At 40.5% G+C, this 27699-nt stretch overlaps 1 protein-coding gene across 3 annotated transcripts in view; it reads right to left on the reverse strand.

Annotated features, from left to right (window-relative positions):
- Nucleotides 1-1592: 1592 nt before the first annotated feature.
- Nucleotides 1593-27699, reverse strand: part of CRCP (CGRP receptor component) — a 37726-nt gene continuing 11619 nt past the window's right edge. For 2 of the 3 annotated variants that reach the window (XM_081558129.1, XM_081558128.1), the window contains exons 2-6: nt 25230-25266; nt 20990-21088; nt 19595-19689; nt 8892-8949; nt 1593-3612 (exon numbers count right to left, since the gene is read on the reverse strand). In XM_081558129.1, coding sequence (XP_081414255.1) covers nt 3463-3612; nt 8892-8949; nt 19595-19689; nt 20990-21088; nt 25230-25266 — 439 coding nt within the window. In that variant the 3' untranslated portion in view covers nt 1593-3462. The remainder of the gene's footprint in view (nt 3613-8891; nt 8950-19594; nt 19690-20989; nt 21089-25229; nt 25267-27699) is intronic. The other variant, XM_081558130.1, reaches the window with a different exon arrangement.

Here is a 27699-nt window from a genome sequence, read left to right on the forward strand (position 1 = left end):
TGAGAAACAAAAGGAGGATATTGCTAGGCTTTTTAATACCAACGCTTGATACCAGAAGAAAATAATAGAGTAACTGAGTATCTTAAATCCAAGGGAAACGTGACTCAAAAGACTTTCTATCCAGCAAAACTGACTTTCATATATAAAAAGCACATACTATTATCAACATGCAAGAGCTCAGGGAGGGCCTTCTGGAAAATGGCAGATATGAGCCCACATCTTGAGTTAGAATTTGGGAACTGGAAGAAGGGGTATAGTATAAGCAAATGGCATAGTATAAACAAAAGCGTAGAGATGGGGAAACAAAGAATATTTTCAAGGATTGTTTTTTCTTTCACTAACTTACTCATCCTTCAAGTCTAAACATTACTTTCTCAGACAACCTTTCCTGATCCTACCAGACTAGGTCAGGTTCTCTATTACGTGCTCTCTTAGCTCATTCTCATTTCTAATTTGAACCACTGTTATAACAAAATAATGAATTGTGAAACTGGTCATTTAGCATCTCCTCCCCTAGAACATAAAGCTTTCTGAAGGCAGGGACTCAGGACGACAGAGTCACATCATAACCCCACTGCCCAGCCCGAAGCCTTGCATCACGGTCACTCAAAAATGTGCTGAGTTAACGAATGGGTGGATCCACTCAGCTGGAATGGAGGGTTGTACACGAGACTACAAAAGTTGGAAATTTTATTGGGAACCAGATTGTGAATGACCTAGAAAGCTAGGGTTAAATGCTTAGATTTTTATTCTTCTTGCTTTTTAAATTTAAAAACAGTGATGATTTAGCAAAGAATATACTGGAGGATTAATTCTCTCATCTCTCACTAGGGTATAAGCTCTTGAGAGCTGGTGTGGTCACACAATGACTGATTAGGAAAACACTACCCGTTATTTTATAAATGAGCCTTGAATAAATGGCAAGTTCTATGAAGAGGTAGTGGGTACCTTTTAAGCAAAAAGCGGCAAGGCAATTATTGGGTTGGCCAAAAAGTTCATTCCATAATGTCTTACGGAAAAACCTGAATGAACTTTTTGGCCAAGCCGATATTTGACTAAACCTCTAACTGTGAGTCAGCTTCATCTTTCAAGGGCTCAGTAGTACTTTCTTAAAATATCAACTTCCCTCAGTGCTGTCTCCCACAGTGACTAGATTGGGTGTCAGTCTCTATGTTTTGGGACACAATTTAATTATGGACTATACCTTTAATAACTTTCAGAGGCCAAGGACAACATGCAAATAAGCACAATTTTTTTTTCTTTTTAAAGAATAAAACAGCCACCCAGTCAAAAATTGAAGCCATACAGAAGGATATAAAGTGAAAAGCAAGCCTCACAGACTCCCAGTTCTCCTTCCCAGATGTGATCCTGGTTAAGTTTCTTGTGTAAATTTTTATTTCTAAAATGTTGATTATTAATGAAACAGGAATATCACACAGTCCACATTTCTTATAAAGGTTCAATCTTCTAGATCCTGTTTGACTAAATTCAGATCCCAAATAAATAAAATTAAAATTTTCTTGAAATCCAATTCAAAACTTAGATCTAAATAGATTCAACTTAAGAAAAAAACCAAAATTAACACGTATGTATTAGTTTTTAAGTCAGATTTCATTTTATTTCTTACTACCCATGGTAAAATAAACTCTTCTAAGATTTTTTAAAGTAGTGTAAGTTGGTAGTCACCTGGAAACCATTTATTAACTAATTAAACCCTAAATCCATGAAGAAAAAGTACCAAATGCAGTCAAGGTCAAAATGAAACAAGGACATAAGCACCCGTATGCCTTGACAAATCAACAGCTCCTGGTAAAATTCCTGATACTCAAGAGAGATTTAAAAATAAATGTCCTGTTAATTTCAATGTTGCCTGTAAGCAGATCTCAACTGATCCTTAGATGATAAGGTTAAGGTAAACATAACTGCCTATTGGGGGGGCTGAAATAACCTGGGACTTGTAAGAGGAGGGAAGTAATCCAATTAACAGAAGCACTGAAAATATGTGATCTTACAACAAAATGAGTACCAATTTAAAAAATGTCTATGGGCATTTTCTTCTCCAAATAGAGAGCAGAGTGAATACGGGGAATTAATTTTTAACAATACTCCTAGGATCTAAGGCAACCATATGTCTGGGGTTACTAAACTCTCCAAAGCCTGAATATTAACAAGTTCCTTGCATGGTAATTATTCTAATATTTTAAATTAAAAAACTAATGCAACAGTCAACAAATTCAAACTCTTATTAATCAGCCTCTAGTTCTTCATACTCCATCCACAAAAAAAGAGCTACGTAATTTTGCCCTCTTTACTTAGGGTTTCTTTTTTTTGGGGGGGGGGAGTGCCACAGCTTGCAGCATGTGGGATCTTAGTCCTTACTACAGATGAAACCCACACCCCCTGCAATGAAAGCACTAAATCTTAACCACTGGACCGCCAGAGAACTGCCCTTTTTAAAAGATGCAAACCATCTGCCCCCTGTGCAAACGAAGCTCACCTGGCTTCAACAGGCTGCGCCTGTCACAAGGCAGAGAACTGAAGGTGTTCAGAAAGGCAGGTGACACAGTCATTCAGTCCGGAGTGCCTCTTTTCAACTGCAGTGAGCTGCTGTCCTGACATTGAAGACTAACTAGTGAAACCGCTAAACAAAGCCCGTGCCAGTAGAGGAAAGGGGCCTTGAGACCTGATGAAGAGTTGTCCAGGCCATTCTTTTAGTTATTTTTAAAATATTTATTTGGACACGGTATCTTCGATCTTCATTGTAGGAGGAACCTCTGTTTTTTTTTCTGAGTTGCAGCATGTGGGATCTAGTTCCCTGACCAGGGGTGGAACCTGGGTCCCATACATTGGGAACATGGAGTCTTAAGCCACTGGACCACCAAGTAAGCTCCTAGGCCAATCTTTTCTTATGTCTATTGTCCTTAAGGAAAACATTCCTCTAAGGTGAGCCACGCTCAGTGGCTCATTTTAACTTAGAGCAACGGTTTGGTGCTTCACGAGTTTCAGCCATCTAACTGGATTCTCCTAGGTCAGCTCTCATTTCAGCAGTGCTCTGCATCCCTGCTTGGGAAGCTCCGAGGGAAACAGATGAAATTAATTAGGATACAGCCCATCAAAGCCAAGGCAAGTATTTTACCAGCTGTGTACAGAGACCTTCCCACAACCATGGCAAAGGCCACCGAAGAAATATTTTTACCACTGAGAGTTCTACAGTCATTGTCCTTTTTGACTCACTCCTCCTCTCTTCAGCTCTCTGCCCTGATAATCTCAGCCAGTCCACCATATTTGTTCTCCCAGAGGCACAAGGATTTCTTTTTATATTATTTTTGTGATTTACCCAACTAACTGGGAAATCAGGCCTGTTGGGACAGAAGGTAAAACCAAATAAACAATCCTCTGAATGTCTGGGAAACGGCTGCTGGGCCTTCACCTTCAGGAGACACTCGGGCCAGCTGTGCTCTTCTATGCGGGGTCCTCCTCGTCCATCGCCACATTGTCACTGGTATTCTGCTGCTGCTCTGCCTCTGGCCCCGCGGGGAGGATGCTTGTGACGGTGTGGAGCAGAGCTTCGATCTGCTCCTCTGTCAGCCGTTCCTCACTCTCCTCCACCATCTGCAGAAGGAAAGAAACCCTCCAGGACTTACAAAGGAGCCTCACAGACTGGGCCCACCCCCGCCCTCCCCTCCCCATGTTGTTCCTGGTCTCGGCCCAGCCCCTCAGCACAGAGCTCAGGGTCTGGCTCCTGAGCTGCCCTGGGTCTCCAGGCCCTTTCCGCCTTAACTCCCCGGGAGGGAGAAGCCTGCTCAAATTCCACGGTAAGCCAACGTGGCTGCTCCACACGAGTCAGTGAAAAAAGCCAAGTTGCAGGTTAGCATTTTTTCTTAAAGAAAAAGCAAACCCTAACAGTTCTCTACCCGTCCACATACACACAAAAATATGCTACACTGACAAAGAAAACTCACATGAGTAAAATGCCATTTTATATACACTTTGGTGTATCACAACAAGCACATCTGTTAACTTATGTATTGTATCAGCAGCTCAGTTGATGACTGCCCACTATGTGCCAAATGGTTTGTATACTTTTTCTAATCCTTACTACTAATCCCACTGACAACAGCTCCTGTGCCTGGCACTGTGTCTTGCACTTCACACCCATTTTCTCTTTTAAACCTCATGACAAGCTCAGCAAAGGGCAGATCTAGAATCCCAAGCCAGACCTGTCCATCTCTGACTCCTACAATCTAACACATGCCCTGGGCCATGGTCATCTCTTGGGGATGCAGAACAGGAGCCTGAGGAGTGATGGCTGGGAAACAATCTCCCACCACCCCATCAAAGATCCACTTATAGCCCAGTTTCTGACATGGTCCTGGACATCTGAATGCACAGATGAGATCCACACTTTCTAGCCTAACCACTAATCCTCAATGTTAATAAACACAAACACAATGTCATCAACCATCTTGTAAAAGCAGCATGCAAGCAGTCCAGTTACGTAACCACGCTCACTTGCAGGCATTAGCCATCTGTCAAAACGGCTTTCTCAACTAAAGGTGTCCAAGGTCCTGTCCTATGGCATTTCCCAGTAACAGTCTCTGAAATCTGGCAATAAGACCAAAAGGAGTTCCAGAAAGAAATCCTGGCAGATTTAAGTACAGCATGACGACAAGCTAGGCTTACAATCCTCAAAAGGACTTCAGTCTGACTGCCTAGCTGCACAAACAACAGTGCAGAAGCTAAAGAAGCCAGGTGACATGCCCAAGATCAAAGTTCTGGCAAACCAGTAGCCTCTTCATTCACCTCAGTCCAAAAATGTTTCCACAACTAGAGTAACACTGGGTGTTCTAGAATAAAGATTCAGAGTGAGGAAAAAAAAAAAGATCCAGAGTGAACCAATGGAGCTACTTACCATTACGCTATGAAGTAAAACAACCACACTTTATAAAGATTCAAAGCCTCCACGTAACTTTTCTACTGAAAAAGAAAAAATCCTCAAAAGCCCACTTTTAAAATCAGCCATGTAAAATTACAGTCTGTAAAAGGAAATATTCTAACATGCACTGCCTCCAAAGAATGAAGGGGGAGGAAGGAGAGATATACCTGATTTCATAATTTAATCTTGAGGGAAAAATGATCTCCATTTGGGAGAAAAATGTCTCCCAGCTTATGAATAACTGGCACACACAGTTGCTGATGAACTGTTTCCTGCCTCAGGTGAAGAATGTGAAAGAGACTGTTGTGAGACCAGTGACAATCTCCCATGATTATCAGCGCTCCTTCTCACAATCACTGCACCAGAGCTTCTCAAGGCCGCTGTACGTAAAGCGAGAACAATCAACAGACGAGTACAAGGAGGCTCAGCACCACAAGGAAAACTGATCTGATCTCACAGCAAGCAGGGCAAGGTCTCTTGAGACTTCGAATCCCAGCTGCTCCTAGAACTCCATGGCCTCCAGTAGGAGGTTTCTATCAACTCCTCTCTTGGAGACACTGGAGGGCACATCAGAGTTCACTGGTTTGAAACAGTTTGGTTATATGAGCTCTGAGGGATCTTTTTAGAAAACCAAACAGCGAGGATTTCCACAGGCCACCTTCCTGCATCCAATCTCTGGGTCTGACAGATCCGGTTTCAGCTAGGTGTGTTCTTGGCAATAGGGCTGACAAGCTTTACTAATTTTTGGCCAAATTTGCCAAGAGCAGATGCTTTTATTAGCAAACAACCCTCAGGAACAATTATAGTCAGGAAATTTTCTTTCCCAGTCACAGAAGAAAATATGGGCTGTATTAAGCAAAATGAAATATACACAAAAGAGAAACCTGCAGAAACAAGAAACTTACTAACCCCTCTTGCATTGCTAGAGTAAAAAACAGTAACACTTCTCTTTTCTCTTCAACACAGAAGAAACAGAGCTCAAATAAAGGAATGCAAAGCGGTGTCTCAACATTCCCAAACATCAAATGGTTCAAGTTGTTCAGAATAAAAGGGCAAATGAAACGTAAAAATAAAAAGTATTTGAGGGGAGTCAACATAAACGAGAAATTTTTTATCATACGTGAAGATTATATTAGTTACCAGGGGCTGTCAGACTGGGCTGCTGTACTCCAAAAATGTTTCTCACTCTAAGCTGCCAAGCCTAACCTGCCACTCTGCTCCAAACAACTAAAAATCTAATAACAACAGACACTTCTAGCTATTTGACTCGGAACAGTTCACTTTACCTCTACAAATTTCAATTTTCTCTAAAGTAAAATTAAAGCCATGCCTATAATAAGGACCAAAAAAGGACATACATTTCAGTGTTTCATATGACAGGAAACTACATGATTCGAGCCTTTTTATAATCACTGAATTACAATAGGCACTGATGGTAGTGCTGATTAGGACAGTGGCCTGTGAGGTCCAGGAGTTCACAGTTCTGTCGTCAGGCCAGAGGTCCCAAATGGTCCCAAATGAAGACACAAAAGGGCATGGCAGAAGTCTCAGAGCTGGTGGCCTCCCCATTTCCTCACACACAGCAGGCAGTCAGCTGTGGATCTGAGGATCAAAACAAACCATGGCTGAAGGATTAACCAGGATAACCGAAAAAGAGAAGCTTTCTGGCCCCCAACACTGAATCCTGACAGATGCTGGATGTTGGAATTACTTCTGGACCTAGGGAGAATACTCAGCTGTAAAGCTAACACGGGGAAATCCTCAAGTTCTCTTCACCTTCCCATCTAGGGAAAACCTCATTTCTTATCCCTTTCTGGTGAAAAGAGACATTGCTACATACCTTGGTAAACGATATGCTACCCTTTATGGCCAGATCCCAGGCTGGGAAAAATCTGGCCAAAACATGGTCCCACTGCTGGAAAACAATATAGACAGCTTTTAACAAGGTCTATCTACCTGCAGAAAGGAGGAAAAGAGGATAAACATAGCCTGAGAAGATGTCAGAGACCCTTCTCCTCACCATGCAGCAGCACAGGGCTTAGAGGAAGAACAGGGCTTCTGAATCAGACAGACCACTCGAGCACTCACTAGCCGAGACTAAGGTGAGGGCATTAAAGGTAATACACACAAAGCTTCTGCACCGAGTCTGGCATAGAGCAGGCCATCTTAATAGCAGCTAATCCTACCAAGTACTGAGATCCTTCTGCAGGCTCCAGGATGAGGTCATGCTAATTCTCCTCATCTCTTCGCTCCATCTGTCATTAAGCCATGAATAACATATGTTGCTGATTAAAGTTGGAAGAGACATAACATGTGATCTTTAACCCAGAGGGATGGGATTATTTTCTTGCTGTTTGTTTTTTTCTTTTCTAAGCTGAATTTTCAATACAGTCGAAAGCATCAGAATAATTGAGGATATTAAAAAAAAAAAAAGTATCTCTATTTAGCCTGAAGACCAGTCCCCTCTAAAAGACACCCTTTATGGAAGGAATTCTTCTAATTTAATTTTGGGTGCTTTTTAAAGGGTAGAAAGAAAATGCTGAGAGGACAATAAAACTTTGAGTCAAAAAGTAAATATCCCAGGACTCTCTTAAAAAGGGTTTGGTTTTGTTCTTTTTAAGCAACTGGTAAATATCAGAGGTATTTTCTGCCATTTTCTTCCACATTTTTCTAAAGGAAATTTGACAAAGAGCTAAATACTTCTCAAAGTGACTTTGAAAACTGCTTTATTTTCATTTTATTAACCCTCCAGCCAAAGTTTTTTACTTGCAATTGAATGGCCTGCCTAATATTTAAGAGCTTAACAGTGCTCTCTGCCTGGGACATGGAAGGAAAGTGCACCACACAGAAGGACCGCAACCGCTGAGTCTGCAATCCTGGGTCTCCACTGCACGTCCTCCTTACATCACCTCTGCCATCTACTCTGGCTTGTGTGTGTGCATATGCTCACTCAGTGGTGTCTGACTCTGCGACCCCATGGACTGTAGCCTGCCAGACTCCTCCTTCCATGGGATTTTTCAGGCAAGAATGCTGGAGTGGGTTGCCATTTCCTCCTTTAGAGTATCTTCCCAACAGGGATCGAACCCACATCTCCTGCGTCTCCTGCATTGGCAGGTGGCTTTTTTACCACTGAGCCACCTGGGAAGCCCTACTCTGGCATCCCCAATCCTAAAACTTAATGCTGTGCTTACAGTTTAGACTCTGTAAGTACTGAGGTTCCACTGAATGGTTACATGCAAAAGGAAACTAGATGATCAAATGTGTGGTTTTAGAAAGCAAACTATAATTGTGGTACAGAAGACGGACGGGCAGAGGCTGGACTGGAGATAGGAAAACAGTGAGAAGACGACTGTAAGAGCTGAGCAAGGAAATAATGACAGGAATTACTGCAGTGCAGCAAGGGGAGAAGAAAGAGCAAGAGGCAGGAGAAGGAAGAGAAGTCGGGACTGACTAACAAGGAGCTCAAGGGAAACGAATGACTTCCAGGCGTCTAGCTTGGAACACTGGGCCAGGAGGGTGAGACCGTGAGCCTGCGGGAAAGTGCACACACGCTCCATTCATTGAGAGAAGAAATACAGGAAGAGGAGGTCAAAAGTGTGTGGGGGGGGGCGGGGGTGGTGAGGGGGGAGGATAAACTCCACCAGAGCCATGCTGAATCTAACCCTACAGAGAAGCAATGGCCAGAACGGTGTAGCACATGGGGGAGACAAAGAGCTGCCAAGTCAGATCCCCAAATCCTACAGAAGGAATGACATTTCTCCAGTCCTTCCTTTTCCCTAAGTCCATAGTAACTAGGATCAAATTGCTGAGGTTTCCTTTCATTTATAAAATGGATGGTCTAGCAGTCTTTTCAAGTAATGACAGTTTCTGGCTTGTCTGAGGTCAGCCTTTAGAACCCATTTTACATCTCAGACCCAGAAACTAACCCGTCCAAGTTCAACCCTCCTTCACTCACCAGCTGGATCTCAACAGCAGTCACAGGCCTGTGATTCAGCAGCTGAAGCTTTTCAGCTCTGTCAAAAGAAAAGTACAGACCCTTCAAAACTCTTATACTCCTAAGGATTTTGAGTCTTGACCAAGCTGTTTAGAGAACACTTTGTCAGATAACACATGGAAGAACAACTTGGAACGTGGCCCTCAGTTTCTTCAACTGTAAAATGAAAGAATGAGAACAGGAGAGTCCTGGATCAGTGACTCTTACTCAAGGGCACAAACAGATTAGAATCCTCAAGGGCCCAGAGGCTTGGGTTATAATAAATGTAACAGATAGTACAGCTGCAGTTTTAATAAATTGTATTTGGGAAATCTTAATTCAAATTAAAGATTTACAAAATCATCTTGGTTGGTCATCACTTAGAAATGGTTGACAATTCCTTTTTGAGGTTAAGACAAACTGTTACTCAGACTTGACCTGTTATCTTAGTAAACAAAACCAAAGACTCTAAGGAGACAGGAGGTAATACATGATAGTATAAGACAAAGTTTTCTGCCTCAAAGAGCTTATAAACCAGTTTGGAAAAGAAGACAAATAAAAGCAAATTTTAACAAAAGATTCACAATGAAGACACCAGGTATATGCCACAGACAAAATATAGCTCATTGCTGCAGGGGTGGTTGAAATGTATGTACTCTCAAAGATGACAGGACTTGTGGGAGGTAGGCTCAAGAGAGAGGGGGACATATGTATACCTATGGCTGATCCATGCTGATGTACTGCAAAAGCCATCACAACATTGTAATTATCTGTTAATTAAAAATAAATAATTTTTTTAAAAAAAGACAGAAAAATAAATAAATAAATAAATAAAAATAAAAAAAGACAGGACTTGAAAAAAAGGGGCTTCAATGATTGCCACCCCTGTGCAGGTGACAATTTCTACATTTCTCTTTCTGACCCTGGAGCTCAACAGCTTCCTCTTTTAAATTCAATTCAATAAACATATTCTGGAATAAAGTGATGAATAAGCCACAATTCTCACAGCCAGGTGTCTGGGGAAGCAGAACCAGTTACCTAGTTATCCCTAACCCTTGGTTTCATCACCTGTCAAACAGGAATGACAAGAATACTTACATGTCTCATGAGGAGGTTACAAGGGACAAAAATTTTACCATTTAGAGTGAGAGTGGCAACCACTTATGGCTTACTTTCCATATGGCAAGCACATTTAACCCTCAGATTTGACACTGAGACGGTAAAGAAATACTTTCTCCATGGCTACACAGCTAGTAAATGGCAGAGCTGAGATTCTGCCATCCAAGCTTAAGTCCTGAACCATCTGCTTCTAAAAGTATTCAGTGTTCATAAAGAAGACTCACACAGTCATTTCCCCATAAACAGCAGTTATGATTAAGGCAGTGCAGTCAAGTTCTACCCCTCATAAGCCCCCAGACATGCACTCTAGCCTTGAAGGAGGGCATGGCAGCCCACTCCAATATTCTTGTCTGGAGAATCCCATGGACAGAGGGAGCCTGGCGGGCTATAGTCCCTGGGATCGCAAGAGCTGGACATGACAACGCTATCTTTCTGTCTTTTTCAGAGAGGAGAAGACTCTTGCACTGGGCCCTTAAGGATTTTCTAGGCAAAAAGGATGAGAGGAATGGGCGGTCAGGGCAGGAAAAACACATGTAAACATCCAGAAGAACAAATATTCATGGAGTTTTAGGAAATGGCTACAAGAGAGGCTGTTGGATTCGAGGTTCAGAGAGTCAACTGGGACAAGACCACAAAGGGCTTGCACTACCAAGATGTTACTCTAGAGACACTGGAGAGCAACCAAGGAAAGGAGGGGACTTGCTGGGTCTGGAAAGCCTGGGAAAATGGAGGCAGAGACACTATAATACTCCTGGGTGAGAGAAAACAAAGCTGTGAACTTAGGTGGCGGCGGCGGCAACAGCAGGGATGTCAATGCGAGTCTTGACCTGCTCCTGGTGACCCTCAGGTACAGTCAACAGGCCCTGACAACTGCCTAGGCTGGGGATGTGGGGGGTGAAAGAAAGGGGAGAGCTAAGGTTTACCATCAGGTATTTAGCCTGTTTGGAAACATTGTATTAACTGAAATCTCAACTTGAGTTTGTGGTACTTTTGGAGCCACAATGAAGAACTTACCCAACAGTTTCTCTAGTCTTAGTTCTAGTTTGGTCTAGAACTAGAGAAAAAGATCAGAGCCGGCTTTATTATGAAGGAGTTATGTGAAACCAGGAGAGTGGCTATCACAGTCCAGACGCCAGCTGCAGAGGAAATGAAGACCCATGGCAGACACCGGAAAGCACCTCTACTCATGGGGCTGGGAGAGAAGGCCGCTAAGGAGAAAGGAAAAGTTCAGGACAGAGGCTATTATCAATAGTGTCAAATGCTGAAGAGAGGAAAGTAGGTTGATGGTAGAGAAGTCACTGGATTTGCCAAAAAGGAGGGCACTGGTGACCTGGTCAGGTAGTTCAGTGGAAAGATAGCTAAGGTGACAACTGGACTGTGAGGATTGGGGAGTAACTGTGGAGGAAGTTCCTTTTTCTTTGTAAAGCAATTATCATCACTTTATTCAAATCTTCCTAACAGTCTTTAGTCTACATTTTTAGTATAAAACCCCCACAAGATAGATGCACCACAGTACAGCTAGAGACATACAACACACGTTCCACAATAGTCAAACATAACAGGTACAGAGCACAAAATTTAGGTGAACTGAAATTATCAGATAAAGCAAAATCCAACTTTGGAAAACAAAAATTAAAAGATTAAGGATCCCAAAATATTCTTAGCCCTAATGAGCTTTCACTGGATTCAAGTCATTTTGGAGGGAGGCATTCACAATATGACCCCATTAACCCAGCTTAGGAATTCTTGGGAGCCATGAGCGGCCACACCAGGCACTCTGACAATAAATGGTAACCAGTTTGTGACTTGAAAACTCTAAAATTTTGGCTCTAAATTAATTTCACTCTAAAGTCACCAGGCTTTTGAAAGGCACCCTCCTTGTTGCCCTCATATTTTAAACTGTTTTCAGTATGGTTTATATTGATATGCTTTGATATCAGACAAAGCTCAGTTTTTCTGGCACCAAAGCAAATCTGGGTTGGGTTCATGTATATGGAGACAGTCTCTGAAGAGGGTCCAAAGGCACTCTCCACTTCTGTCTAAGGAGATCCAAAGTAGAAGTAGTCGAGTCGGTGCTCGGGGCACAGAGCAAGTCTTAGAGGACCCTTGTGAAAGACTAGGTAAACGATGACAAAGGGAACTTCCCTGGCAGTCGAGTGGTTAAAAATCTGCCCAGTCAATGAGGGGTACACAGGTTCGATACCTGGTCTAGAAAGATTCCACATGACGCAGGGCAAATAAGCCCGTGCTCTGCAAAAAGAGAAACCACTGCAATGAGAAGCCCAAGCACCTAGAGAGGAGCCCCTACTCACCACAACTAGAGAAAGCCCGTGTGCAGCAATGAAGACCCAGTGCAGCCAAAAATAAATAAATTTTAAGAAATGACAAGCGGGAGAAGTTCAAGGAGAGAAGGAAATGGGTCTGACTGCTTTCTGTCCTGCACCAGACTCAATGGAGAATGCTGGGAGGGAACATTAGACTAGGGTGAAGGGTGGGATTAGGGCAAAGGATGGAAAGAAAAAGGCAGACAACCAATGCGTTTCATTCATAATAAGCAACATAAATAAATATAAATCAAGACTTACAGGAGATTAAAGATTAATCAGAATAATCTGGTGACTTTAATTAGAAGATCGAAGTCCTCTGCAAACCTAATGTCATATGTTTTTACTAAAAGCAAAGACCAGTATGGTACAGTATTACTCCAGAGGAACTAAAGGAAGATCCTGAGGGCTGCTTCAGCACATTCATTTTATGAACAGGTACCTCCTTCACCTCAACCTTCAGGGAGGTACTGCCACACAACACACACGGTTCCTTATTAAGTCTGAAAAGTGACTTAAAGTTTGGGCACCAGAAAGACACCCCAACAACATGTGTCTAAACCACAACTGCAGGTTAATGTGACTAAAGAAGTTACATTGTAAGAAGCTATGTGATGTCTTTGCTGGCACAGAGGTGGCCTTGGTTCCTCACCAGAAGGTGGAACCACCCTCTGAGCCACCCATGGAGAAACTTCCCTTCTGCTGAATTACAAGGACCCAGGCTCCCTTCAGGACTGCAAGCTGAGCAGCATGGGGCGGAGGTGGAGGAGGAACGCTGCCAGCAATAGCCTCAGTATCGAATCTGGCACCTGAATGATACCCTCCTCTCACCAGCACTAAGCCATGGGACTGTGGAACATAAAGGGCCAACAGTCACAGACTAGGCCACAGGCAGATACCACGAGGTGCCAGGAAAAGCAGCGGACACAGTGGGGACTGTGGCAGCCCCTGGTGCATAAAGGTCAGACGACAGACCTCACAGCAGGCAGGTCATGGAGTCAGATCAACCAAGCAAGTTCTCTGCTCTGCACCCCAGGAGCTGAGCCCAGCTGAAGTTAAGTCACAGGACCACATGTACTGCAGGCACCATTTTTGGGGATGGAGGTTCCAAACATTCCTCCTGACCTCAGAGGCTCATTTTTATCGTCTCTACTTTCTCTCCGTCATTTAATTCACCGCACTTGAGCTCCTGCCCCAAATGATCACCAAAACTGTTCTCATTTAAGGGCCCAGAGAGCTCCACACTGATCACTCTAGAGGGCTTCTCTGCCCTGCCCTTCCCTGTCTCCGTGGCAGCCAACACTGCTGGTCACTCCCTCCTTAAAACTATCCGCCCTTGCAGGTTCCACACGCTGCTCTTCCCTGATTCACCTATCTGTCTATTCCCTCATCTCTTTCCAGGTTTCCTCTTCCGCTTGCCTCTGTGGCATTCCCGTGGTGCCATCTTTCATCCTTACTGAGTTCTTCATCCAAACCTCACAATCTCATCTCCTGTTACAGGTAAGAACCAAGAAATTCATGTCTTCATGCAGTGAAAGCTGATCTCCAGACCTTTGTAACCAACTGCCACCTAAACACCCCAGACATACCTCAAACTCAACCCATCCCAAAGCAATCTGACTACCTTTCCCAACAAACCAGTTCCTCTCTCCATACTTCTCATCTTGGTGAAGAGCCAAATACACAGGCCAGAATCATCCCTGACTCTTCCCTCTCACCCACTGCCCATATTAAGACACCAAGAATTACTGATTCTATTTCTTTCAAGATATCTGTCCCCAGCCCCGCCCTCACCATTTCTACAACCCACTTCGATTCTTCTTGGCTAAAGGGCAAAGGCCTCTGTCCTCAGGCGTCTGCCACTTTTTCAGTCTACCTTCATTCTCACAAATAAAATACCTTTTAAAAGATAAAACTCTGGTCCTCTCATTATCCTGCTTCTAATCTTCCCACTGTCCACACAGTTTTTAAACCTTCTTAGTTCAACCTTCGGAACCCTCTGAAATCTGGTGTTTGTCAGTCTCTCTAGGTTCAAATGCCTTCGTGTCCCCTAAGCACTCATATTCCAATTAAATGAAACTGCAAACATTACACAGAACTACTTCCTGATTCCAGGCCCTAGCATATCACCTTCCCTCTGCTTAGAAAGCATGTGCTCACTTATATCTGGCTGGCTATTACCTTAAATGAAAACCCAGTGTCACCTCCCACAGGCAAAATGATACACTCAAATTTTGACATTTCAGTGTCTCTCTGCTATGTTCCAACTGCCACAGCACTTACATTGTAGCTATTCATCTTTGTATCCCTAACGACTAAGACAAACCTGGCATGAGGTAAATATGAGTTGAAAAACAAAGAGCTAGAGTAGCACTGACTTGCAGGAAATGTTCCAGAGAGAGACAACTGTTGGGACAGTGGGGAGACAAGGTGCGAGGTTCCAGGCTCTCTAAGCAGATAGAGTAACCACATTCCAGATGTTGGTAAAACCTGCACCCATCTTATCTACTCTGAGTTTTGCTGCCTCCAGATTACTCTCGGACTTTGACACCCAAAGTCAAAAAAAACATGGTTCCTATCAAATCCTCAAGAACTTTAGCAGTGGAGGTTTTTAAGCAAATTAATGGAGCTCCAGTTTGTATTATTAGAACCGGGTCACTGAGGGGCTATTATTTTGAACCTCCTCTTCCTGAGGAAAGGATAAGAGAAAAACTCTAGCAGGGGATATTCAGAAAAAAAGAATTAAAGATCATTTCAGCAGTTTCTGTTACACACGTGATTCCTGTCTTAAAATGCACTGGCTAGCACAAGTGATCCAGGTCTTGACAGTATGTGGCAAGCAGCCCCCTGAATCATAAGGCACTGAGGCCAGATGAATTCCAATGGGCCGCAAATAGTTTGCCTGCTTCCTGAGGAGCCAGACCCATCTATAGTGAAAGGAGCCTGCGGCCCCCTCTACTGGTTGTTTTCAGAACAACACTGCCTGGAGCTTTAGCAAGGACATCTGTTAGAACCCCAGCATGTTCATGTGCCTCAGGAAATAACTTTTAATGAAAAGTAGGCATTAAAGGGTCAAAAAGGAGTTTACAAATCCGGTGTTCATTCCCCCCTCCACCTTTTTTCTTTTCTTTTCCCCTAAAGCTCATATGTGGGGAAAATCAGAGAGAGACTGTGCATGCTTAGGGAAAGGGGCACACTCAGAAAAGACCTGGAATTTATAACTCAAGCTGATTCTCAGCACAGAAACAGCCCACTACAACACAAAAATGGTAAACAATAAACAAAAGTCAGAAAGCCTAGGGAAAGGAAGAAAATCTGATTTTGAGCTACGATTTTATTAGATCAAATATCCACTTTTCAACAAAGAACTCACAAGGTAAACAAAGAAACAGTTAAGTATAGCCCATGCAAATACATAGACAAATTAACAGAAAATGTCTCTGAAAAAAACCCAATAGAATGTCTACTAGACAAAGGCTTTAAAACAACCGTCTCAAAAATAAATAAAACATTAAAGATGCTCCAAGAATTAAAAGATGTGGAGAAAGGCAAGAAAACAATACATGAACAAAATGGAAATATCAATAAAGAGACAGAAAGAAACAAAAAGAAATTCTGGAGCTGCAAAGCACAATGACTAACATGAAAATGACTAGAGGGATTCAAAGGCAGATCTGAACAGGCCAAACAGAGAATCAGTAAACTTGAACAGAAAAAAGGATTAAAGAGAAGTGAATAAAAGCCTAAGGGGTCAGTGGAACACCATGAGATGAACCAACATATACATTTTGGGAGTCCCAAAAGGGACGAAGAGACCATCAAGAGACGAATGGTTAAAGAAGATATGGTGTGTATACACACACACACACACACACACACACACACATACAATATGGAATATTACTCAGCCATAAAAAAGAATGAAACAATACCATCTGCAACAACATGGATGGACCTAGAGATTATCACACCAAGTGAAGTAAGTCAAAGAAAAATATATTATATCACATGTGGAATCTTAAAAAAAAAAAGGCCCCAAATAAACTTATTTACAAAACAGAAAAAGACTCACAGCCACAAAAGACAAACTTATGATTACCAAAATAAGGGAGGGGTAAATTAGGAATTTGGGATTAAGAGATACACATTCACTATATATAAAACAAATAAACAACAAGGACCTCTTACACAGCACAGGGATCTATATTCAATATCTTGCAATAACCTATGACAAAAAAGAATCTAAAAAGAACATATATATATATGGGTAACTGAATCAATATGCTATACACCTGAAAGTAACACAACATTGTACATCATCCATACTTCAGTTTAAAACTTACTTTGTCTTTAAAAAACAACAACAACAAAAACAAAGCCTTGGGAATATGTAGAAAAATTACCAGAGTTCTAACAGTCGCGTCTTTGGAGTTCTGGAATGAAAGGAAGAAGAGACTGGGGCAGAAAAAAATGTTTAAAGAAATAATGGCCCAAAACTTCACAAACTGGGGTAAGAAATAAAAATTTACATAACCAAGAAGTTCAGCAAAGATAAACTTAAAAAAATAAATCATAATCAAATCATTCAAAGACCAAATATAAAGAAAAGTATTGAAAGCAGTCATAGGACTTCTTTTTTAAACTAACATCTTTCAAGAGCTCAAAGAAAAGATCACTCAATCCCATGAAACTATCTTTCCAAAATGAAAGAATATATATAACATTCCCATCTGAAACAAAACTAAGAAAATTGTAGCCAACAGTCCTGTTCTAAAAGAAGTGTTAGTAGAAGTTCTTTAGGCTGAAGTAAATGCTAAAAAGTAAACATGAACAGGAATGAATGATGAGCAAAAGAAATAGTAAAATTCTAGGTAAACATAAAAGACTATTTTTGTCCTCTAATGTTCTTTAAAATATGTATTGCGTTGGCCAAAAGTTCACTCAGGGTCTCCCATAACATCTTATGAAAAACTGGAACTAACTTTTTGGCTTACCCAATAGTGTTGATGAGGATGTGAAGAAATAAGAACCCTGTGCATTGCCTGTGGGAATGTAAAATGGAGCAGCCACTATGGAAAACAGTATGGCAGTTTCCCAAAAAATGAAAAATAGAATTATTCTAAGATCTAGCAATTTGGCTTCTGGGTATATACTCAAAAGAACTGAATGCTAAATCTCCAAGAGGTATTTGTACACTTGTGTTCATAGCAGTACCATTATGCATAACAGCCAAAAGACAGACACCACCCAAATATATATACTAATGGATAAATGAATACACAAAATGTCATATATACATAAGATGGAATAGTATGCAATCTTCAAAAGGAAGGAAAACCTGACACACACTACAGTATTAATGAACCCTGAAGATGTTATAAATGAAATAAGCCAGTCACAAAAGAACAAATACTGTATAATTCTCCTGCGGCTGCTGCTGCTAAGTCGCTTCAGTTGTGTCCGACTCTGTGTGACCCCATAGACGGCAGCCCACCAGGCTCCACCATCCCTGGGATTCTCCAGGCAAGAACACTGGAGTGGGTTGCCATTTCCTTCTCCTATGAAGTACTTAAAGTAGCCAAAGTCAGAGATACAAAGCAGACTGGTGGTTACCAGAGGGAGAAGGGAGGATGGGGAGTCACTGTTTAATGGGTATACAGTTTTAGTTTTGCATGATGAAAAACTATCCTTTGGATGGATGGCAGAGATGGTTGTACAACTGACTCTATCTAATGCCACTAAACTGCACACTTATAAATGGTTAAAAATAGGGCTTCCCTGGTGGTCCAGTGGTTAAGAATCCACTTGCCGATGCAGAGGACATGGGTTTGATCCATGGAGCAGGAAGATCCCACATGTCTCAGGGCAACTAAGCACGTGCGCCACAATTACTGAGCCCGTGCACCTAGAGCAACAAGAGAAGCCACCGCGATGAGAAGCCCACACACCACAACTAGAAAGTAAGCCCCGCTCACTGCAACTAGAAAAAGCCTATGCACAGCAACAAAGACCCAGCACAGCCAAAAGTAAATAAACAAATGCTTTTAAAAAAATGGTTAAAATAAAAATACCACATTAAAAAAGAGTCAGATTTTGTAAAAAGACATATACTGTATTCTATTTATATGAGGTATTAAGAGTAGTCAAATTCATACAAACAGAACGGTGGTGTCTGGGGATAGGTTAAGTAGGAACTGGGGAGTTGTTTAATTGGTATAGTTTGTTCTACAAGATTAAAAAGTTCTGGATGTTGACTGCACAACAGTGTGAATACTATACTTAATATAAATGAACTTTAGGGACTTCCCTGGTGGTCCAGTGGCTAAGATTCTGCACTCCCAATGCAGGGGGCCTGGGGTTCGATCCCTGATCAGGGAACTAGGTCCCACATGCTGTAAGTAAGACCCAGGGCAGCCAAATAAATTTAAAAAAAATAAAAAATAAATGAACTTTAGACTTAAAAGTGGTTGAAATGGTACATTTTATGTTATGTTTATCACAAAAGTAAAACTATAAATGAACATACATAAACACACACAGGCACACATTTGAGAAACATTTGTCTTCACAGAGAAGAGAAGCAAGGGAGAAGGGCAATAGTTTACCGACAATGCATTAGCTGTGTGCCTGAAACAATACCAAATGTTTCCTCCAAAAGAAAATTTCTGATTATTCTGAATGAATGACAAATGCCTTTTTTGGATTTATCAGCTGTGTTTTTAATTCTAAAAGACTAGGGCTAGTTGTTTCTCATGGAAACTCTTGTTCTAATTCTTAATGATGCTTTTAATTTCTACAAACTTAACTTATTCAGGAAAGTCATCAAGAAAGTAACTGGGCACAAGAAAAGCAGACAGAATATTATCAAGCCATTTTTGCCCCACAAACACTAATGTCAAATGACTTAATTCACCAACTTGATAAAAAGCTCTTAATTTGTAAATCCCATTTTTCAACCAATTTAGCCTGAATGTTGAGAAGAGGTTAAGGGACAGATTTGGGGGAGATTTTTTGAGATTAAAAAGCCCACTGTGTCCTGTTTCTGGCTCTGGAAGGTTCCCAGGGTGTAAGTCTCAGTTGTCTCATCTACAATACTAGGATTCTACTGTAAAAGAGCACTGTGTATTGATTATAATTCAAAACCCAACTAAATATAAGTACATAGTTGCAAAGGATGACTTTCGCAAGCTATCATTTTCATTATGTGTCAGTCTTTTCCCACTTAAGATTATTTTTACTTACTTGGTCAACTTGTGGCTTTTCACTGCTGTGAGAAATTCTCTCACAATCTCAGGACTCTGGTGCCTGCATGGCGTTTTTGATATATATTTTAATGTCTACGGAAAAAAGGAAACAGCAAGCATAAGACAAATAGCTCTGAATGAACTATAGATGTTAAAGAGATGAACTACATAAAGTAAAAGAACGTGATTGATAAATGAACTGTAGGATTCTAAACATATAACTAAATGAACAAAATCAGATGGGAAGGAATGGTGAAAAAAGTGTTAATCCCTTATTTTCCTTAAAAGAGACTATGATGACTTAGGCAAGTTTTTTAATGTCTTTGAAAAGATAAATTAAAAGATAGTTAAATCCAAAGCTCTATAAAACAAAATGAAAACTGAAAGCAAATAAATAACAAGAAAAAATAAATTAAAATGACAGATACAAAATCAAACATATAACAGCTTAAATGCTCTTTTTTAAGAACAAAGCGTAAGAATGGGAGAGAATGCAACAAACTATCAATTAGATATTAAGATTATAAATTATTTTTGATATTTTCTTTATACATTTTGGTACTTTCTAAATTTTCTACCATAAAAAAGTATCACTTCCTCTGTAATAAAGAATTTGTCTTTGCCAAAACAGATGATCTGGCCTTTGCCCTCTTCTTCCAGGAGGTAGTCTTCATACACTTGGAACATTACACCTAATAGGAGGATCTTTGTCTGGGAGCCTGACGTCCTACTGCATAGTCTTAACAATAAGCCTGAAAGTAGGGGCTTTGGGTCACGCAGTATCAGCCGACCTGGAGGCTGACATGAACTACACAGGCAACCAATCATTCAATCACGCCTAGGTAATGGAGTCCCAATAAAAACTGGACACCAAAACTTGGTGGAGCTTCCTTGGCTGCAAATGTTCTGAGTGTATTAACACACACTGACTTCGAGAGAAGCATGTTCTAACTCCACATTAGAGAACAATGGAAGCTCTGCCTGTGATATTTCTCCCGGCACCTGCCCCAACTGCTTCGTCCCTAGGCCAATTTTAATCTGTATCTTTTCCTTGTGATAACCTGTAACTATGAATATAATAGCTTTTAGCAAGTTCTATGAGTACTTTCAGTGAATTATTGAACCTGAGGGTTCTCTTGGGATGCCCTGACTCTCAAGTGGTATTAGAAGTGAGGGCAGGGTTTTGATTATTCCCTCCTCTAACTTTGCAGTTGGCCAACACTTGCAGTTGCCCAAACTCTTTCCACATCTATAAACAGAATAAAAACCAAATTACAGTAAAACTACTTAAATCAGATAATGGACAGTCATGATTCGGTGGCCAGTCACCAGCAAGATAAACCAACCCCCTTCAGTAGTAGTTTGGACAGACCCTCTGGAAACCTAGACTCACTTCATATGTGATAGTATTCAAGTTCTGTTGCCCAGAACTGTGTTTATTCTTTCCACTCTCTTTACGCTGCTCTTTCAAATCAGTTAGTAACTGGAACACCTAGGAAGAGATATACAAAAAATTTTCATAAATAAATTTGAGAAATGTATCTATTGCAAGGTCAATGATCTTAAAGGATAAATAGAATATCTCTTTCTTCTCATAAACCCTCCCCCAAACTCTTGCATTAGAGCAAATGAATCCAAAAAGCATTTGACTTTTTAAAGATGTTCTTTTATCTAAGTCAAACAGTATATAAATTCATTTGTTTACAAAAACTATTTCAAGTGTTTCCTATCAATATAAACCATAAAACTCTAAACAAAGTGGGTATAGTGGGAATGTACCTCAACACAGTAAAGGCCATACATGACAAGCCCAGAGCTAACATTGTACATAACAGTGCAAAGCTAAAAGCTTCTCCTCTAAGATCAGGAATAAGACAAGGATGCCCCTCTTGCCCCTTTTATTGAACTTAGTACTGGAAGACCTAGACAGGGCAATCAGTCAAGATAAGAAATAAAAGGCATCCAAAGGGATGTAAAGAGGAAGTAAAACTGTCACTGTTTGCACATTACATGGTATTATTTACAGAAACTCCTAAAGACTCCACCAAAAAATTGTTAGAACTAAGAAATGAATTCAGTAAAGTTGCAAGATACAAGGCCAACATACACAAATCTGTTGTGTTTCTATACAATAATTAAAAAAAAAACAATTCTAATCATTATAATTGCAACAAAATAGACAAAACACCTCAGAAAAAATTTAACCAATGAGGCAAAAGACCTGTCCAGTGGAAACTATGACACTGATGAAAGAAAAAGTGAAGACACAAATAAATGCTCGTGGATTGGAAGAATATTGTTAAAGTGTTTGTACTACCCAAAGCAAACCAGATTCAATGTGATTCCTATCAAAATTCCAACTGCACATTTCACAGAAATAGAACAACCCTAAAATTTGTATGGAACACAAAAGACCCAGAATAGTCAAGGCCATCTTGAAAAAGAACAACAAAACTAGAGGCATCACACACTCCGATTTCAAACTATATTACAAAGCTATAGTAATCAAAACAGTACAATATTGGCCTAAAAGAGATGCAGAGATCAATGGAACAGAATAGAGTCCAGATATAAATCCACACATATACAGTTAATTAATTTATGAAAAAAGAGCCAAGAATATACAATGGGGAAAGGATAGTCTCAATAAATGGTGTTGGGAAAACTGGACAGCCATCTGCAAAAGAATGGAACTAGATCACTGCATATACCATACACAAAAATTAATTCAAAATGGATTAAAGACTTGATGGAAGATCTGAAACCGTAAAACTCCCAAGAAAACACAGGCAGCAAGCTCCTTGACAGTGGTCTTGGCAATGAATTTTTGGATTCAACACCAAAAGCTAAGGCAACAAAGGCAACAATAAACAAGTGAGACTACATCAAACTAAAAAGCTGCTGCACAGCAAAGGAAATCATCATCAAAATGCAGCCTATTGAATGGCAGAAAATTTCTGCAAATTATGTAGCTGATAAAGGGTTAATATCCAAAATATGTAAATTGATAAAACTTAAAAGCAAAAAAATAATCCAATTTAAAAATGGGCATTTTCCCGAAGAATACATACAGATGGCCAACAGGTACATGAAAAGATGTTCAACATCACTAATCATCAGAGATATGCAAACCAAAACCACAATGAGATTATCACCTCACACCCGTTACAATGGCTATTATCAAAAAGTCAAGAAATAAGTATTGGTGAGGATATGAAGAAAAGGAAGCCATTGCATACGATGGCTGGGAATGTTAACTGATGCAGCCACTATGGAAAACAGTGAAGGATTATCAAAAAATTAAAAACATAACTACCATATGATTCAGTAATTCCACTTCTGGATAACTATCCAAAGAAAACAAAAATACTAATTTGAAAGGATATATGAAGCATTATTTATAATACCTAAGGTAAGGAAATAACCTAAAGTGTCCATTTACAGATGAATGGATAAAGAAAATGTGGCATATATGTGTGCGTCTGTGTGTGCATGTATATATGTATGTGTGTGTGTGTGTATATATATATATATATATATACATACGCACACATACATACACATACATGCACACAGAGGAATATTATTCAGTCATAAAAAATGGAATCTTGCCAACTGCAACATGAATGGAATTTGAAGGCATTATGCTAAGTAAAATAAAGCAGAGAAAGATAAATACTCGATGATCTCACTTACGTGTGGAATCTTAAAAACAACACAAAACCAAAAATCAAGCTCATAGACATAAAGAATAGATGGATGCAAGAGACAGCAGCAGCTGCTGCTGCTGCTAAGTCGCTTCAGTCATGTCCGACTCTGTGCGACCCCATAGACGGCAGCCCACCAGGCTCTGCCGTCCCTGGGATTCTCCAGGCAAGAACACTGGAGTGGGTTGCCATTTCCTTCTCCAATGCTTGAAAGTGAAAAGTGAAAGTGAAGTCGCTCAGTCGTGTCCGACTCTTAGCGACCCCATGTACTGCAGCCTACCAGGCTCCTCCGTCCATAGGATTTTCCAGGCAAGAGTATTGGAGTGGGTTGCCATTGCCTTCTCCAAAGAGACAGCAGGGAGGGTGACAAAATAGATGAAAGTGGTCAGAAGTTACAAACTTCCAATTATAAAATAAATAAACCATGGGGATATAATGTACAGCATGGCAACTCTAGTTAATACTGTACTGCATATTTAAAAGTTGCTAAGAGAGTAAATCTTAAGTTCTCATCACAAGAAATAAGAAGAATTATATAACTATGATGTTAATTAATTACTTACTGTGGAAATCATCATGCAATATACACAAATATCAAATCATTATGTCATATGCCTGAAACTAACTTATTTGATTGTACCTGAATTAAAAAAATTTTTCTGAAAACAATTTAAAAAAAAAAAGGATCTTGCTCCTTCTCCAACATGAAAATCTATTTTATTTCTGGAAAAGAAAAATTATGAGGCAAGTGATAAAATTGGTTTACCAAAAAAAAAAGGGGGGGGGCGGAAATGCTATAGAACTTTAGAAGTAAACTTTTCCCGCAAGGAAGAAACACGTGTATTAGTGCTAAGAAGGTTCAGGAGAGGAAATCTCTCCTATTTTGGAGATTATACCAGAAAATTGTGAGAAGCATAGTAACACAGACATAGTAATGACTAGATACAATGCAACTCGTCCCCTGCCTGTCAGTCCTTTCAGAAACAGTGGCTTGAGACCCCATTAATGCAACGTTCGCAGATGGATAAAACACTAAACACCTTGTCCAGACACCTAACTGGACAAGGAAATTTCTAAAAGCCAATGGCTTGACCATTTCCTTCCAGTTATGAGTAGAACCCATTTAAGACGAACCTTTAGGAAGGAAAGAATATGGCCCACTGTGTTAATTCTACTACCTCTACATATATCACACAATGAAGACTTAAATCTCCTCTAAGTCTGCCTGAGTTTAGACCCTGACATAAGAAATGTTGATGAATATATGAATTGTTCTTTCTATACCCAGAGTTAACCTATCAGATGGTTTTGCTATTACCAAACAACACCCAGGTATAACAGAAAGTAGGCAGAAATAATGGACTACCTCCCCTCTCACCAACCTTTCTCCTTCCTTCCTTTTTTTCCCCAGCAACCCAACCCTCAAGCCCCCAAATTCCAAATCTGTTAGTTCCTACTAATTACTCATAATGGTGAGTCAACTAAACTCTCATTTCCAAAATGAAGGTGTTAATACCTATGAGACCATTATGAGGATCAAAATAATAACTTACAAAAGGATTTTACACCTAAAGAGTGTTCATTTGGAAAAGGCATACATTTTTTAATGGAAAACTTTTACAAACAGAAACAGCTGCAAAATAGATGCTTTCATCCTATGAAGGCATCCCAAATGAAGATCTAAAATCTGTGGCATTTGGAGATGGTTGTCTACATGAACTAAAGCCTTCTCAGCTTTCCTGAATTACTGTGTGTGATTTACCAAGCTAAGAGTATTTCAAAGTCCACCAGATGGTGCCATCTCTCTTATTTTAAATGGCAAATTCAAATGAATTCAGTCATCTCTAATCAAAACTAATTCAATAGCCTTCAGAAGCAGAGGGCAAACAATCAGAGAGGAAAACACAACAGTCCAAAGCAATTTACCTCATAGTTACTGAGCAGCGCAGCATTGGCATCCTTCCTGCAAAACAAAGTAAACTGTCATCAGTCTGGGTTCCTATCCCTCTGTTAACATTCAGTAGTCCAGTTCAGAAACCTGGGGTCTACAACCCCAAATTGAGAAATGTCCTAAATCTCACTGGTTTAGCTGGCGACGCACAAATTCAGAGCAAATGCTCCTCTTTCAAACTGAGGTATATCACAAATCCATCATCAGGTAGTTTACTAAAATACACTACTTATCCATGGTCCAAGTAGGCAGAAGTTAAGAGAAGTCAGACATCTAGAGGAAGTTAGTAGTAGGAAGAACCCGTGGGCCAAACCATAGGAGTAGGGGGATGGCAATAAACAGAGGGTGCTAGAATTAGCTGGAGAAACAGAGTGCCCCCTCATCCCACAGCCACGTCCTCTCTCCAGCACCTTCTGCCTTCCACCAGCTATCAACATTTTGGACAGCCAAGTTTTCCTGCTGGATCACCAGAAAGGAGACCCTTAACACTAACATCACTCCTGGAAATCCCAGCAATGTCAGGAATCCTGCCAGAAAGGCACAAAACTCCCCAGGTGTTTATCTTCACTGTCGACTCAACAGGCAGAGTTCACGTGTAGAGCAGTGGTCAAAACCCTGACCCCTGTGCCACAGTCAATCAAGGCAAAATGCCACTTTCATGTACGCATGAGCACAGCAGTGTGACTTGTACTAAATGACCACGGACCCATTCTGCAGCATCACATCAAAAAGTGCATACTGTTCTTAACGGGCTATAATAAGGATGCAGTTTTATTAGTAACAGTTAAGAATTCAGTTTTGACCTACTGTATAGCACAGGGAACTATATTCAATATCTTGTAATAATCCATAATGGAAAAGAATCTGAAAAAGAATATATATGCACGTATAGCTGAATCACTTTGCTGTATACCTGAAACACTGTAAATCAACTCTACTTCAATTTTCAAAAAACAGTTTTGAAATCAGACAAATCTGGGTTCATGTTCCAGCTCTGCCACTGACATGAGTTTTAATGAATTAATTACCACCCTCCTAAGCATCCCCATATAAAACAAAAAGTGAGGATAAACTAGTAGCCAGAAGTGTAGCCTGGATTCTAAATCCAGCTCCATCCTCCATTAGATATGTGAATTTGGGCAAGTTATTGAATCCTTCTATGCTTACATTTCCTCATCTATAACATGGCAATTATAGTACCAGCCTAAGATTTTTATAGGATTGAGCTGAAACATGTAAAGTACCTGGACACAGTAAGTACTCAATAAATACCATCTATTATCACTTCTACCACCACCACTTCTTCCTACTTCAAAAAGCTGTTCTGAGGATGGAAGGAAAACAACAAATTTTAAAAGTGCAACAGTCTGTGGTTTACTAGGAACACCCTAAAGGAAAGCTGTAAGACATCATTTCACTTTAATTCTCATTAAAAAGCCTGTAATGTAGGAGCTATTATGATTCCTTCCTTATAGACTATGAAAGAGGTGCAAAGATTAAAAACCGTGCTCAAGGGCACACAGTAAAAAAGAAAAAGCTAACTGAAGTGGACAATAACTATGGGATTGTAAAAAATAAAACTGGATGGAAATCAGTAATACAGAATCAATTCAGCAAGGAGTTTGTATCTGACATATGTGCAACAAAGATTACTGTCTGCTCTTAAACTAGGAGAGGGGCTGTAAGGTGAAAATGAGGACACAAAACTTCAAAAACATGGGCCAAATAGATGGGTCATTTCCCCTGTCAATAAATAAAGCAAAACAAGCAAGAGGTTGACACAGCATTCAGCCGAGACCTTAGGTCATCACACAGTGCTGTCAGCATTGTCATTAAATCAGCACAAGGCTTACCAAAGGTTACCAGTCATTCAACAGAGAGCCAGGATTTCATCAAGCGAGGCTCGGCGCAAATGACCACAATGGCATTTAGGTCACAAAGAATATATTTAAAAGGAACCTGACACAGGAAGGATAATGCATAATTAGGGGCCATGACACGGTTCATTTAAAATTGGAAATGACAAATGAAGCCACATGTCATCTTTGACTACTTAATCAGGAAGTCAACCCAAGAGCCTTCATATGATCTTTGCTTGAAATTGAATTACAACTCCCTGTGTGCCGTTCAGGAGTACCAAAACAGCCCTTCCTGGAACAGGGTGGAGAAGAATTACAAGTGCTATTCTTCCTAAAGGCCAGTGGATCCATCCCAAGTACCACCGTGACAACTTCATGTCCAAGTCCTGGCCCCTCGTCGGTCATGCAGACTATTCCAGGCCCTGGGAAATCTGTCCTGGCTCTTCAAGTACTGCCCCGCTGCCCAAGTCCATGCTGTTAACTGCAAGAATTCCGAGAACATCTCCTGCCTTTTCTACAGTCAATATACAAAGGATAGGCGCTCCCTTCCATGTGTATTGTCATGAACCTGTGTTTTGGGGCCAGG

This window comes from Giraffa tippelskirchi, chromosome 13 (genome assembly GCF_054371585.1).
Source record: "Giraffa tippelskirchi isolate mGirTip1 chromosome 13, T2T-mGirTip1v1.2.pri, whole genome shotgun sequence".
Lineage (NCBI taxonomy): Eukaryota > Metazoa > Chordata > Mammalia > Artiodactyla > Giraffidae > Giraffa > Giraffa tippelskirchi.